Genomic DNA, 12,756 nt, shown 5'->3' on the forward strand with positions numbered 1-12,756 from the left:
CCACTGTTAATTACCATACCAACCCCTCTACAATACCATACCAACCACTGTTAATTACCATACCAACCACTCTACAATACCATACCAACCACTGTTAATTACCATACTAACCACACTACAATACCATACCAACCACTGTTAATTACCATACCAACCACTGTTAATTACCATACGAACCACACTACAATACCATACCAACCACTCTACAATACCATACCAACCACTGTTAATTACCATACCAACCACTCTACAATACCATACCAACCACTGTTAATTACCATACCAACCACACTACAATACCATACCAACCACTCTACAATACCATACCAACCACACTACAATACCATACCAACCACTCTACAATACCATACCAACCACTCTACAATACCATACCAACCACTGTTAATTACCATACTAACCACACTACAATACCATACCAACCACTGTTAATTACCATACTAACCACTCTACATTACCATACAAACCACTGTTAATTACCATACTAACCACACTACAATACCATACCAACCACTGTTAATTACCATACCAACCACTCTACAATACCATACCAACCACTCTACAATACCATACCAACCACTGTTAATTACCATACCAACCACTCTACAATACCATACCAACCACTGTAATTACCATACTAACCACACTACAATACCATACCAACCACTGTTAATTACCATACCAACCACTCTACAATACCATACCAACCACTGTTAATTACCATACCAACCACTCTACATTACCATACCAACCACTCTACAATACCATACCAACCACTGTTAATTACCATACCAACCACTCTACAATACCATACCAACCACTGTTAATTACCATACTAACCACACTGCAATACCATACCAACCACTGTTAATTACCATACCAACCACACTACAATACCATATCAACCACTCTACAATACCATACCAACCACACTACAATACCATACCAACCACTGTTAATTACCACACCAACCAATCTACATTACCATACCAACCACTCTACAATACCATACCAACCACTGTTAATTACCATACCAACCACTCTACAATACCATACCAACCACTGTTAATTACCATACCAACCACTCTACAATACCATACCAACCACTGTTAATTACCATACCATACCAACCACACTACAATACCATACCAACCACTGTTAATTACCATACTAACCACACTACAATACCATACCAACCACTGTTAATTACCATACCAACCACTCTACAATACCATACCAACCACTGTTATTTACCATACCAACCACTCTACAATACCATACCAACAGCTGTTAATTACCATACTAACCACACTACAATACCATACCAACCACTCTACAATACCATACCAACCACACTACAATACCACACCAACCACTGTTAATTACCACACCAACCAATCTACATTACCATACCAACCACTCTACAATACCATACCAACCACTGTTAATTACCATAACAACCACTCTACAATACCATACCAACCACTGTTAATTACCATACCAACCACACTACAATAACACACCAACCACTCTACAATACCATACCAACCACACTACAATACCATACCAACCACTCTACAATACCATACCAACCACTCTGCAATACCATACCAACCACTGTTAATTACCATACTAACCACACTACAATACCATACCAACCACTGTTAATTACCATACCAACCACTCTACATTACCATACAAACCACTGTTAATTACCATACTAACCACACTTCAATACCATACCAACCACTGTTAATTACCATACCAACCACTCTACAATACCATACCAACCCCTCTACAATACCATACCAACCACCCTACAATACCATACCAACCACTCTACAATACCATACCAACCACTGTTAATTACCATACTAACCACACTACAATACCATACCAACCACTGTTAATTACCATACCAACCACTCTACAATACCATACCAACCACTGTTAATTACCATACCAACCACTCTACAATACCATACCAACCACTGTTAATTACTATACCAACCACTCTACAATACCATACCAACCACTGTTAATTACCATGCTAACCACACTACATGACCATACCAACCACACTAAATGATCACATCAACCACTCTACATTACCATACCAACCGCTGTTAATTACCATGCTAACCACACTACATTACCCAAACAACCACTGTTAATTACCATACCAACCACTCTACAATACCATACCAACCACTTTTAATTACCATACCAACCACTCTACATTATATACCAACCACATAAATGACCACTTCAACCACACTACATTACCATACCAACCACTCTACAATACCATACCGACCACACTAAATGACCACACCAACCACTCTACATTACCATACCAACCACTGTTAATTACCATACAAACCACACTACATTACCATACCAACCACTGTTAATTACCATAACAACCACACTAAATGACCACTTCAACCATACTACATTACCATACCAACCACTGTTAATTACCATAACAACCACACTACATTACCATACCAACCACACTAAATGACCATACCAACCACACTACATTAAAACACATGAGATGATCTTAATGAAAACCAGTATGCACGGACATAATTCCTTTACATATTTATTTACAGTTCATTTTTACAAAAAAAAAGAACTCCTTCAATGAAATACTTATGTCGTATAAAAAAAAGAATAACTTTCAGTATGAATGTAGTATAAGGATATTAATAGTCAGAGTGTGAGGGTTTATCTATGTACATACAGTTGGTAAACACTTATTAAGGAAGACATGAAGATGTCTACTGAACACAGTATGCCAACAGTATCATGCCATACGCCCAAACACATTGGTAGTCCAATCTGTCGTGGTGTACACACTTCATTGAACCTACTGTATAACATGCTAGAGAATGATGTGTGGAATGTATAGTGCTCTGTGTGTTTAGCACCATTGAGAGCTGAATAGTGCTCGGTGTGTTTAGCACCATTGAGGGCTGAATAGTGCTCTGTGTTTAGCACCATTGAGAGCTGAATAGTGCTCTGTGTGTTTAGCACCATTGAGAGCTGAATAGTGCTCTGTGTGTTTAGCACCATTGAGAGCTGAATAGTGCTCTGTGTGTTTAGCACCATTGAGAGCTGAATAGTGCTCTGTGTGTTTAGCTTAATTGAGAGCTGAATAGTGCTCTGTGTGTTTAGCACCATTGAGAGCTGAATAGTGCTCTGTGTGTTTAGCACAATTGAGGGCTGAATAATGCTCTGTGTGTTTAGCACCATTGAGAGCTGAATAGTGCTCTGTCTTTAGCACCATTGAGAGCTGAATAGTGCTCTGTGTGTTTAGCACAATTGAGGGCTGAATAATGCTCTGTGTGTTTAGCACCATTGAGAGCTGAATAGTGCTCTGTGTGTTTAGCACCACTGAGAGCTGAATAGTGCTCTGTGTGTTTAGCACCATTGAGAGCTGAATAGTGCTCTGTGTGTTCAGCACCATTGAGAGCTGAATAGTGCTCTGTGTGTTCAGCACCATTGAGAGCTGAATAGTGCTCTGTGTGTTCAGCACCATTGAGAGCTGAATAGTGCTCTGTGTGTTTAGCACCATTGAGAGCTGAATAGTGCTCTGTGTGTTCAGCACCATTGAGAGCTGAATAGTGCTCTGTGTGTTCAGCACCATTGAGAGCTGAATAGTGCTCTGTGTGTTCAGCACCATTGAGAGCTGAATAGTGCTCTGTGTGTTCAGCACCATTGAGAGCTGAATAGTGCTCTGTGTGTTCAGCACCATTTAATTGATTTGAAATTAGCAGCCAGCACTGTGTTACTTTGTCTTTAACTGAGACGTCAAAATGCATCTGAACCACATACTACGCCTGGATGTGGTGGTGTCATAAAACTACCAAACGTAAACATCCCTGGACACACCTTGCAGGTTAGGAGACGGCGTAGCATTTTCTAGCAAATATATTTACAGTGGCTAATTAATGATAAATAAGTGAATTGTTTTGCTCCACAGGTTAGCCAAGATAGTCAGCTAGCCAGCTAAAATTGTTTACAGTTAGTTAGCAATCACTTTTTTGTTGTAGTTGCTAGCGCTAACCTGTCTCCAGAAATGACAAGGTGTCTCCAGTTGTTTCCATTGGACCATTGTGAGGCGGTGTGTCCATGAGTATCCACTTCCTATGATAATCCTGTAATACTGAAACAGTATCTGCACCATATCTGTTATTAAACAGCGTTCCCAAGATAAATGATCTTCCTATCAATCAATCAATCAATCAATCCAATTCATCATAGGATAATCATATAAAAACACAAGTTCTAGTTACAACGTAAAACATTAATATACATTCTATGTACACATAATTATATAAAAACAAATGTGCTGCCTTCCAACGTAAATAAGCCCATATATATACAAAAATAGCATGTTTTCAGGACTGTTGTACAAATCCTTCAGGGGGGAAAGTCTCTGTGTTTGGGGTCGGGGGGGTCAAGATGTTAGCTTGGTGTTAGTCTTCGTCCCAAATGGCCCCCTATTCCCTATGTAGTGCACTACTTTAGACCAGGGCTGGCACCCTATCCCCTATGTAGTGCACTACTTTAGACCAGGGCTGGCCCCCTATCCCCTATGTAGTGCACTACTTTAGACCAGGGCTGGCCCCCTATCCCCTATGTAGTGCACTACTTTAGACCATGGCCCATAGGGCTACATAGAGAATAGGCTGTGATTTGGGACGCAGCCTGGTCAGAGACTCTATTTGAACCACTGCAGATAGTTTGTGTTGAGGGCTGGGAAGCACATGTTGTTGGAACAGGAGCCTCCGTAGCTCGGGGGACAAGCGGAGCACGGGACGCCTACTTTGTAGGGTGCCTCTCCGATCCAGTTCCCCCTGGAAAACACAAGACAGACAGACACAAAGTTAATATTGGTACATAGTCGTCTGTAGTTTAGGGTAAGCATAAACGCTACATAACTAGAGGATAACTATCTTATAGAGGAATGTAGTTAGGGTATGTATAAGCTAGCCAATAACAGAGTGTGGATGACGTCATTTTCAGTAAGACTTGTCAGTAGCTACGTTGATAGTGGGCACCATTGTACCTGTGGTGGAACGTATTTATCTCCAGTAAAAAGGAATCATTGCTAAAACTGCTGCTTAGTCACCAACATTATACCGTGTGGAAGCCATATCCTCCATTAGTGAGTTAAAACAGGTCACCACATTGCTGGTTGTATTATCCCCCAGCCAAAGGAGAAGAAAACGACTGAGTCACAAGTCGCCCAACGGTTACGAAACGCCCGCCTTTGATTCCCGGAATTAAGGAATTAATTATTCTGTAATTCTGGTGAGGCCGTGGAGCATTTGGAATGTAGCTGGTACCTGTGGGTACACGGCCTTGTGTGCGGTGTGTCTGAGTCTCTAGGCAACCACAGCAACATGGCGGCCAACGCATTAATCCGTGTGTTTGCTAAAGCTCCAATGGATGGAGACGAACCGCACTGTTGCCAACAGCGGGTTGAGTATCGGCATGCTCGGAAACTAAGGTACAGTACGCCATTGTTAAAGACAATAGGACAGCAGAAAGCAAATACCTTCTCTCAAAGATACCGTGTTCCTTATTCCTGAAATGTCACAGGGGTGACGATAGAATGAGAATATTAATTCTGTCTACTTACTTGGATGAATAGTTGCACACTAAGTATGTTGTCCGTTTCCACACGTTCCCCCACACGTTCATATTGTGACATGTGTGTACAGCACAGCCGACTTTGTTTGTTGTGGCCCAAACCATCTGTAAAGTAAGAGAGACCACAGTAGGGATCATCGTTATGTAGAGATCATTTAAAACAGTTACATTGGCCCAGTGCAGTCAGAAAACGGGAATTTCCTGTGTCTTATATATATATATATATATATATATTCCTGTGTCTTATATATATATATATATTTACACACTATGATGTTGGAATAATACTGAGAAATTGTGAAAATCATGATAATGCTCTTTTAGTGTAAGAGCTGTTTGAAAAGACCGCCTGAAATCTCAGCGTGTTTTGGTGGGTGGAGTTTTGGCTTTCCACTGTGACATCACCAGGAGGTAAATAGACCAATGAGAAAGAGAGTTCCAAACCTCTCTGCCAATAACAGCTCATTTTTCAGTTTTCCACTCACAGACAGTCCAAGCAAAATTCTTGCTTGAGAAATTGTCTAAGCTATTTTTGTTTATTTTTGACCATTTAAATTGAAAACAAACACAGTAAGGTAAACCAGAAATTATTTATTTGCATTGGACCTTTTAAAATAATAATCTTTATTTAACTAGATAAGAACACATTCTTATTTTCAATGATGGCCTAGGAACAGTGCAACCTTCCGGTTACTAGTCCAACGCTCTAACCACTAGGCTACCCTGCTGCCCCGGCAGTAGCAGTTGCAAATGAGGTTAAATACCTGGTTAAGTAAAGGTGAAATAAAATAAATAAAGAGATGCACGAGTGACACAAACATTAATATCAATCGAGTATTGACCGCATTGGGTTAAACCCAGTTATGACTCCGCCCAGAATGACAAGGTCCTTGTGTCTTCCTACCTGTGTATAATGTGTACACATGGGTCCGTAGCATTTCAGGGGGCACCTGGGGTTGCAGTCCTGGGGGTAAGGGAACACATAGTCCTTCACTTCATCATACCAGGGCTTCACTAGCTGGAGAATAGAGCGGTAGCTGAGGACAGACACATGCAGACGCTCAGATGAGTACAGAGAGTAGATCCAGAACTAAAAAAGTTATTATTTCTAATTGGTGGCAAAAGATACGAGTCAAAGACTAAGGCAATGTTTCCCCAACGTCAGGTCATTCACTCAGCCAGGGGCCGGTCTTGTGGGTCGCAGCTGGCATTCGCAAAGGGCATTCTATTCCCTATGCAGACTGGGTCAGGACATTTAGGAAGCAGACTGGGTCAGGGCATTTAGGAAGCAGACTGGGTCAGGGCATTTAGGAAGCAGACTGGTTCATGACATTTAGGAAGCAGACTGGGTCAGAACATTTAGGAAGCAGACTGGGTCAGGACATTTAGGTAGCAGACAGACTGGGTCAGGACATTTAGGAAGCAGACTGGGTCAGGACATTTAGGAAGCAGACTGGGTCATCAACAGAAGAAACCATTGGAGACAGTTCCAGGACCAGTTTCCCCTCTCCCAGATCCTGAACCTTTAGAGGGTTGAACACCAAACTGACATGTGGTCAGCATCTAGGGTCAACAGTGAGGGGTCAAAGTTCAGAGGTGACTCACCGTCCAGTCCTGACAGAGAGGTTCTGGCCCAGGAACCTGAGCAGGTGTCGAGGTCCGTGCTCCCACAGACACGCGTGGGCCCAGTCCTCAGCTGACTTAGACAGGGTCTCGTCCCACGACTACACACACACACACACACACACACACACACACACACACACACACACACACACACACACACACACACACACACACACACACACACACGCACACACACGCAAACAGGGAACATGAGAAATATGAGATCATGAGTAACATGGACTGAACTGTGGACATGACTAAGCTAAGAAAAATATACACACAAAGCCTTGTCTATTCTCCCTGTTCCCATAGGTTAAAGCCTTGTCTATTCTCCCTGTTCCCATAGGTTAAAGCCTTGTCTATTCTCCCTGTTCCCATAGGTTAAAGCCTTGTCTATTCTCCCTGTTCCCATAGGTTAAAGCCTTGTCTATTCTCCCTGTTCCCATAGGTTAAAGCCTTGTCTATTCTCCCTGTTCCCATAGGTTAAATCCTTGTCTATTCTCCCTGTTCCCGTAGGTTAAAGCCTTGTCTATTCTCCCTGTTCCCATAGGTTAAAGCCTTGTCTATTCTCCCTGTTCCCATAGGTTAAAGCCTTGTCTATTCTCCCTGTTCCCATAGGTTAAAGCCTTGTCTATTCTCCCTGTTCCCATAGGTTAAAGCCTTGTCTATTCTCCCTGTTCCCACATATTGAGAAAATGTTTTTAAGAAAACGAATTTGTCTGCAGCTGGCTATCTATGATCTCTTTGAAACGTCTAATTCACGTGAAACTGTTCTGCTGTGTTCTAGGTAGTCCAACACAACAATGTTCCATGAGTTCTGATGCAACAGTGACACGTGCTGTCTCCGGTTAGCCAACAGAACTGCTGGAACGGAATTGGATCAGGGTCAAGTCGAGACAACCTCCTAGATTATAGTACCACTCTCTCTCTCTCACTCTCTCTCTCTCTCGTGGTTCAACCTCCTAGATTATAGTACCACTCGGTCTCTCACGTGGTTCAACCTCCTAGATTATAGTACCACTCTCTCTCTCACGTGGTTCAACCTCCTAGATTATAGTACCACTCTCTCTCTCGTGGTTCAACCTCCTAGACTATAGTACCACTCTCTCTCTCTCACGTGGTTCAACCTCCTAGACTATAGTACCACTCTCTCTCTCTCACGTGGTTCAACCTCCTAGACTATAGTACCACTCTCTCTCACGTGGTTCAACCTCCTAGATTATAGTACCACTCTCTCTCTCACATGGTTCAACCTCCTAGATTATAGTACCACTCTCTCTCACGTGGTTCAACCTCCTAGATTATAGTACCACTCTCTCTCACGTGGTTCTACCTCCTAGACTATAGTACCACTCTCTCTCACGTGGTTCAACCTCCTAGATTATAGTACCATTCTCTCTCTCGTGGTTCAACCTCCTAGATTATAGTACCACTCTCTCTCACGTGGTTCAACCTCCTAGATTATAGTACCACTCTCTCTCTCTCTCTCTCACTCTCTCTCTCTCTCTCACGTGGTTCAACCTCCTAGATTATAGTACCACTCTCTCTCGCTCACGTGGTTCAACCTCCTAGATTATAGTACCACTCTCTCTCTCTCTCTCTCTCTCTCTCTCACTCTCTCTCTCTCTCTCACGTGGTTCAACCTTCTAGATTATAGTGCCACTCTCTCTCTCTCACGTGGTTCAACCTCCTAGATTATAGTACCACTCTCTCTCTCTCTCACTCTCTCTCTCTCTCTCTCTCTCTCTCTCTCTCTCACGTGGTTCAACCTTCTAGATTATAGTGCCACTCTCTCTCTCTCTCTCTCTCTCTCTCTCTCTCTCTCTCTCTCTCACGTGGTTCAACCTTCTAGATTATAGTGCCACTCTCTCTCTCTCACGTGGTTCAACCTCCTAGATTATATATAGTACCACTCTCTCTCACTCTCTCTCTCTCTCTCTCTCTCTCACTCTCTCTCTCACGTGGTTCAACCTCCTAGATTATAGTGCCACTCTCTCTCTCTCTCACGTGGTTCAACCTCCTAGATTATAGTGCCACTCTCTCTCACTCATGTGGTTCAACCTCCTAGATGGTAGAACTAGATTTAAATTGGAACACCGAAAAAATAAACTACTAGAGTAATGTCTGTTCTTTTATTTTTTCATTTCAGATTAAATCAAGACGAGTGATAGCCTACATCCCGTCGCATATTTTTTTTTTTTAAAGCAAACATGAATATTCTGCACTTTGCCATAGACTTTAAGTGTATTGACTGCCAACTCTCCCACTGTGTGCTTGACGTTGCCAGCCACCATCCTCCTATGATAGCTATGCAACTGGCCCGTTCAGAGCGATGCACTGCCAATAGTTGGTTTTATCATAGCCTTTTACAGCAGCCTCTACTTGGAACAATGCACTCTACTCTGCATCTGCAACCGGCTACCGGCGACCAGCTACCGTGTGTTTAAACCCATTCATCACTCAGTCATGAATAACTCCAACCAAACCCATTACACCACTACATGGACACTTGGGTCACAAACGGCACCCTATTTCATATGTAGCGCACTACTTTTGACCAGGGCCCATAGTATTCCATTCAGGACTTAACCTGAGGTGATCTTACTAGGTTACTAGGTTACTAGGCATTGAGGAGTACTTTAGCTCCTACTGTTTTCCCCCCCAGTCAGACCCCTCTAAAACATGACCCCTCTCCCAGCGAGGCTGTAGGTGGTCCTGTACTCTGAAATGTGCTCAACGGCTGGGTCATGGCCAGAGAGGGTCAGAGAGGGGGGCCAGAGGAGATATTTGTCACTGAGCGTCCTGCTCTGAACTACACATGGGCTCCATTCCAAGTAGACCCCTATTCCCTACATACTGCAACTACTTTTGACCAGAGCCATATGGTCTGTGCACTATATAGGGAATAGGGTGCCATCTTAGGGTGCCACCTTGATTCACATCAACCTATCACACATCACCAGTCACCGTGACAGAGAGCGTCTGTCGCTAAGCAACACACATTTATCAGGGAATAGAGCAGCTTCTCCGGGACATGTCGACTGGAGTTTATAAGAACCCTGGCCACTGATCTAACAAGTAGACTATGTATCAATACATAAACATCAATATCGGTATTACAAATTAGAAGAGCAAGTGAAGGAAGGGAAGATAATTCATCATTAAATCAATGAGCAATTTATTGATAAAGTTGAAGATATAAATCACTTACCATGTACTCCATATTGGACGCCGGAGGGAAAACTTTCCCTCTTACTTTATTGTGGTAATCAAGAATGGCAAGCATGTCGTTTTGTGAAATATAACGCTTCCTCCTGGTCAGGGGAATATTCTCGCTGTCTGCTTCTCCATAGCTGAACGCTGCGCCAAGATCGGTGAAATTGGTGTCTGGCAACGTCGAGGACACGGTGGGAGAGTTGGCTGCCAATACACTTGCTCCGAAGGATATGCACAACAGCAGCAAGTCCATGGCAAAGTGCGGAGCATTCATATTTGCTTCTTTAAAATATGCGACGGGATGTAGGCTATCCCTAGTCTTGATTTAATCTGAAATGACATTTAAAAAAAAAAGGAACAGACATTATTCTAGTAGTCTATTTGTGTCAAACTTTATTTCAAATAGTACAAACGTCTGTAAAAAAAAAAAAAAACCTCAACGATTCCCAAAAATATAACAAAAACACATGCAGTAAAAATATCGGTCACAACAGAAGAAATAAAATCCTTCTACGTAATGTTGGAAAGGTCCTACCTTCTACTTTGCGGCTGTATCTTGTGTCTGTGTTGCCAGGCGACACTCTTCCAAAGTCCCAGTTAGAATAGTGGATAAGAGAGAGACAGAGAGAGACAGAGAGACGCGTCCTTCCAGCAGTACTAGACTTGCCAGTAGCTCCTTCCAAACTATAGGAGGACTCCGGCTGCAGTTGGACGCGCTCGGTTTATATATCACAGCGGTTGATGGAGGAAGTACGCCGAGCTGTCCGAAGGTGTGTGGACCGGGTCCCTCCCTGTCACCTGAAACAAAACATCATTTGGAGAGAGACGTCATGTTAGGTTTACTTTAATCCCCTTCCTGGCAGAGAGAGCTTGCTTCACTTCATCACAAACATCTGTTTTACGTTTGGCCTGCCGGACAAAGTGAAAAGGAAAACATATGAGAAGAAAGCCGCATAATCCCGCAATACAGGTCAGAGAAGGGTGGGTGGGTTAAGGACGACCACAGCGGTTATTTTGATCATGATGCAATAGAGACAGCTGGGGGACAACAGGTAACTGATACACTGATATTTCCACGGAGAAAATGTGATGAATGAAAGTTATGTTATATGTGGGTTGTTACAGTGTAATAACAATGTTTTTGAGCCAGGGATGGGCAATTTTGATAGCAAATCTGAACTCGTCATGTGGCTTGCGGGTCTGCATACATACACAAGCAGTCAGAGCCGGCCCTAGCCTTTTGGGAGCCCTGAGTAAACATTTGAGCAAAACATTGTAGAGGCACCACTCTTGACAGTGGAGAGAAAACATTGAAGTTTTAGAGTAAATGTCCTGCAATTCAATATATTTTGCCAAGTGGTGTAGAGAACACGTTGCCGTTTTAAAACAAGTTTTCTGCAATCCAACACATTTTTGCAATTGGGCGGAGAAAAGATTTAGCTATTGAATAACTGATTTCCATACAATCTACCTATTTTACCATGGGGTGGAGAGAAATTCTTGATTTTAATACGATATCTGAGTGAGAGTGACGAACAAAATCAATTTGAGCCTACATAATGAGATTATAGCCAACAGCTCCCAGATAGGGTGGGCAGGCTAGCCTACATAATGAGATTATAGCCAACAGCTCCCAGATAGGGTGGGCAGGCTAGCCTACATAATGAGATTATAGCCAACAGCTCCCTGATAGGGTGGGCAGGCTAGCCTACATAATGAGATTATAGACAACAGCTCCCTGATAGGGTAGGCAGGCTAGCCTACATAATGAGATTATAGACAACAGCTCCCAGATAGGGTGGGCAGGCTAGCCTACATAATGAGATTATAGCCAACAGCTCCCAGATAGGGTGGGCAGGCTAGCCTACATAATGAGATTATAGCCAACAGCTCCCTGATAGGGTGGGCAGGCTAGCCTACATAATGAGATTATAGCCAACAGCTCCCAGATAGGGTGGGCAGGCTAGCCTACATAATGAGATTATAGCCAACAGCTCCCTGATAGGGTGGGCAGGCTAGCCTACATAATGAGATTATAGCCAACAGCTCCCAGATAGGGTGGGCAGGCTAGCCTACATAATGAGATTATTATGGATACTTTGTATTTGTGAAACTGCAGTCGAGCATCAATCATGTCACCATAATAAGACCCTCAATATGTATTGGAAAGGAGCATCAAGCTCATCCACTTCCTTTGAGCAGTACAAAGACATCCTGTGGCGTACTGCA

At 42.9% G+C, this 12,756-nt stretch overlaps 1 protein-coding gene across 1 annotated transcript; it reads right to left on the reverse strand.

The window, feature by feature from the left end:
* Positions 1 to 2,613: 2,613 nt before the first annotated feature.
* Positions 2,614 to 11,549, reverse strand: LOC110535172 (peptidase inhibitor 15-A). The gene is made up of 6 exons (XM_021620033.3): positions 11,063 to 11,549; positions 10,523 to 10,857; positions 7,291 to 7,409; positions 6,590 to 6,722; positions 5,675 to 5,790; positions 2,614 to 4,886 (listed from the first exon to the last, which is right to left on the reverse strand). Exons 2-6 carry the CDS (start codon positions 10,799 to 10,801, stop codon positions 4,751 to 4,753), a joined length of 783 nt encoding a protein of 260 aa, XP_021475708.3. The 5' UTR covers positions 10,802 to 10,857; positions 11,063 to 11,549; the 3' UTR covers positions 2,614 to 4,750.
* Positions 11,550 to 12,756: the final 1,207 nt, after the last annotated feature.

Source organism: Oncorhynchus mykiss, chromosome 11 (genome assembly GCF_057628025.1).
Source record: "Oncorhynchus mykiss isolate SJ-2025 chromosome 11, ASM5762802v1, whole genome shotgun sequence".
NCBI lineage: Eukaryota > Metazoa > Chordata > Actinopteri > Salmoniformes > Salmonidae > Oncorhynchus > Oncorhynchus mykiss.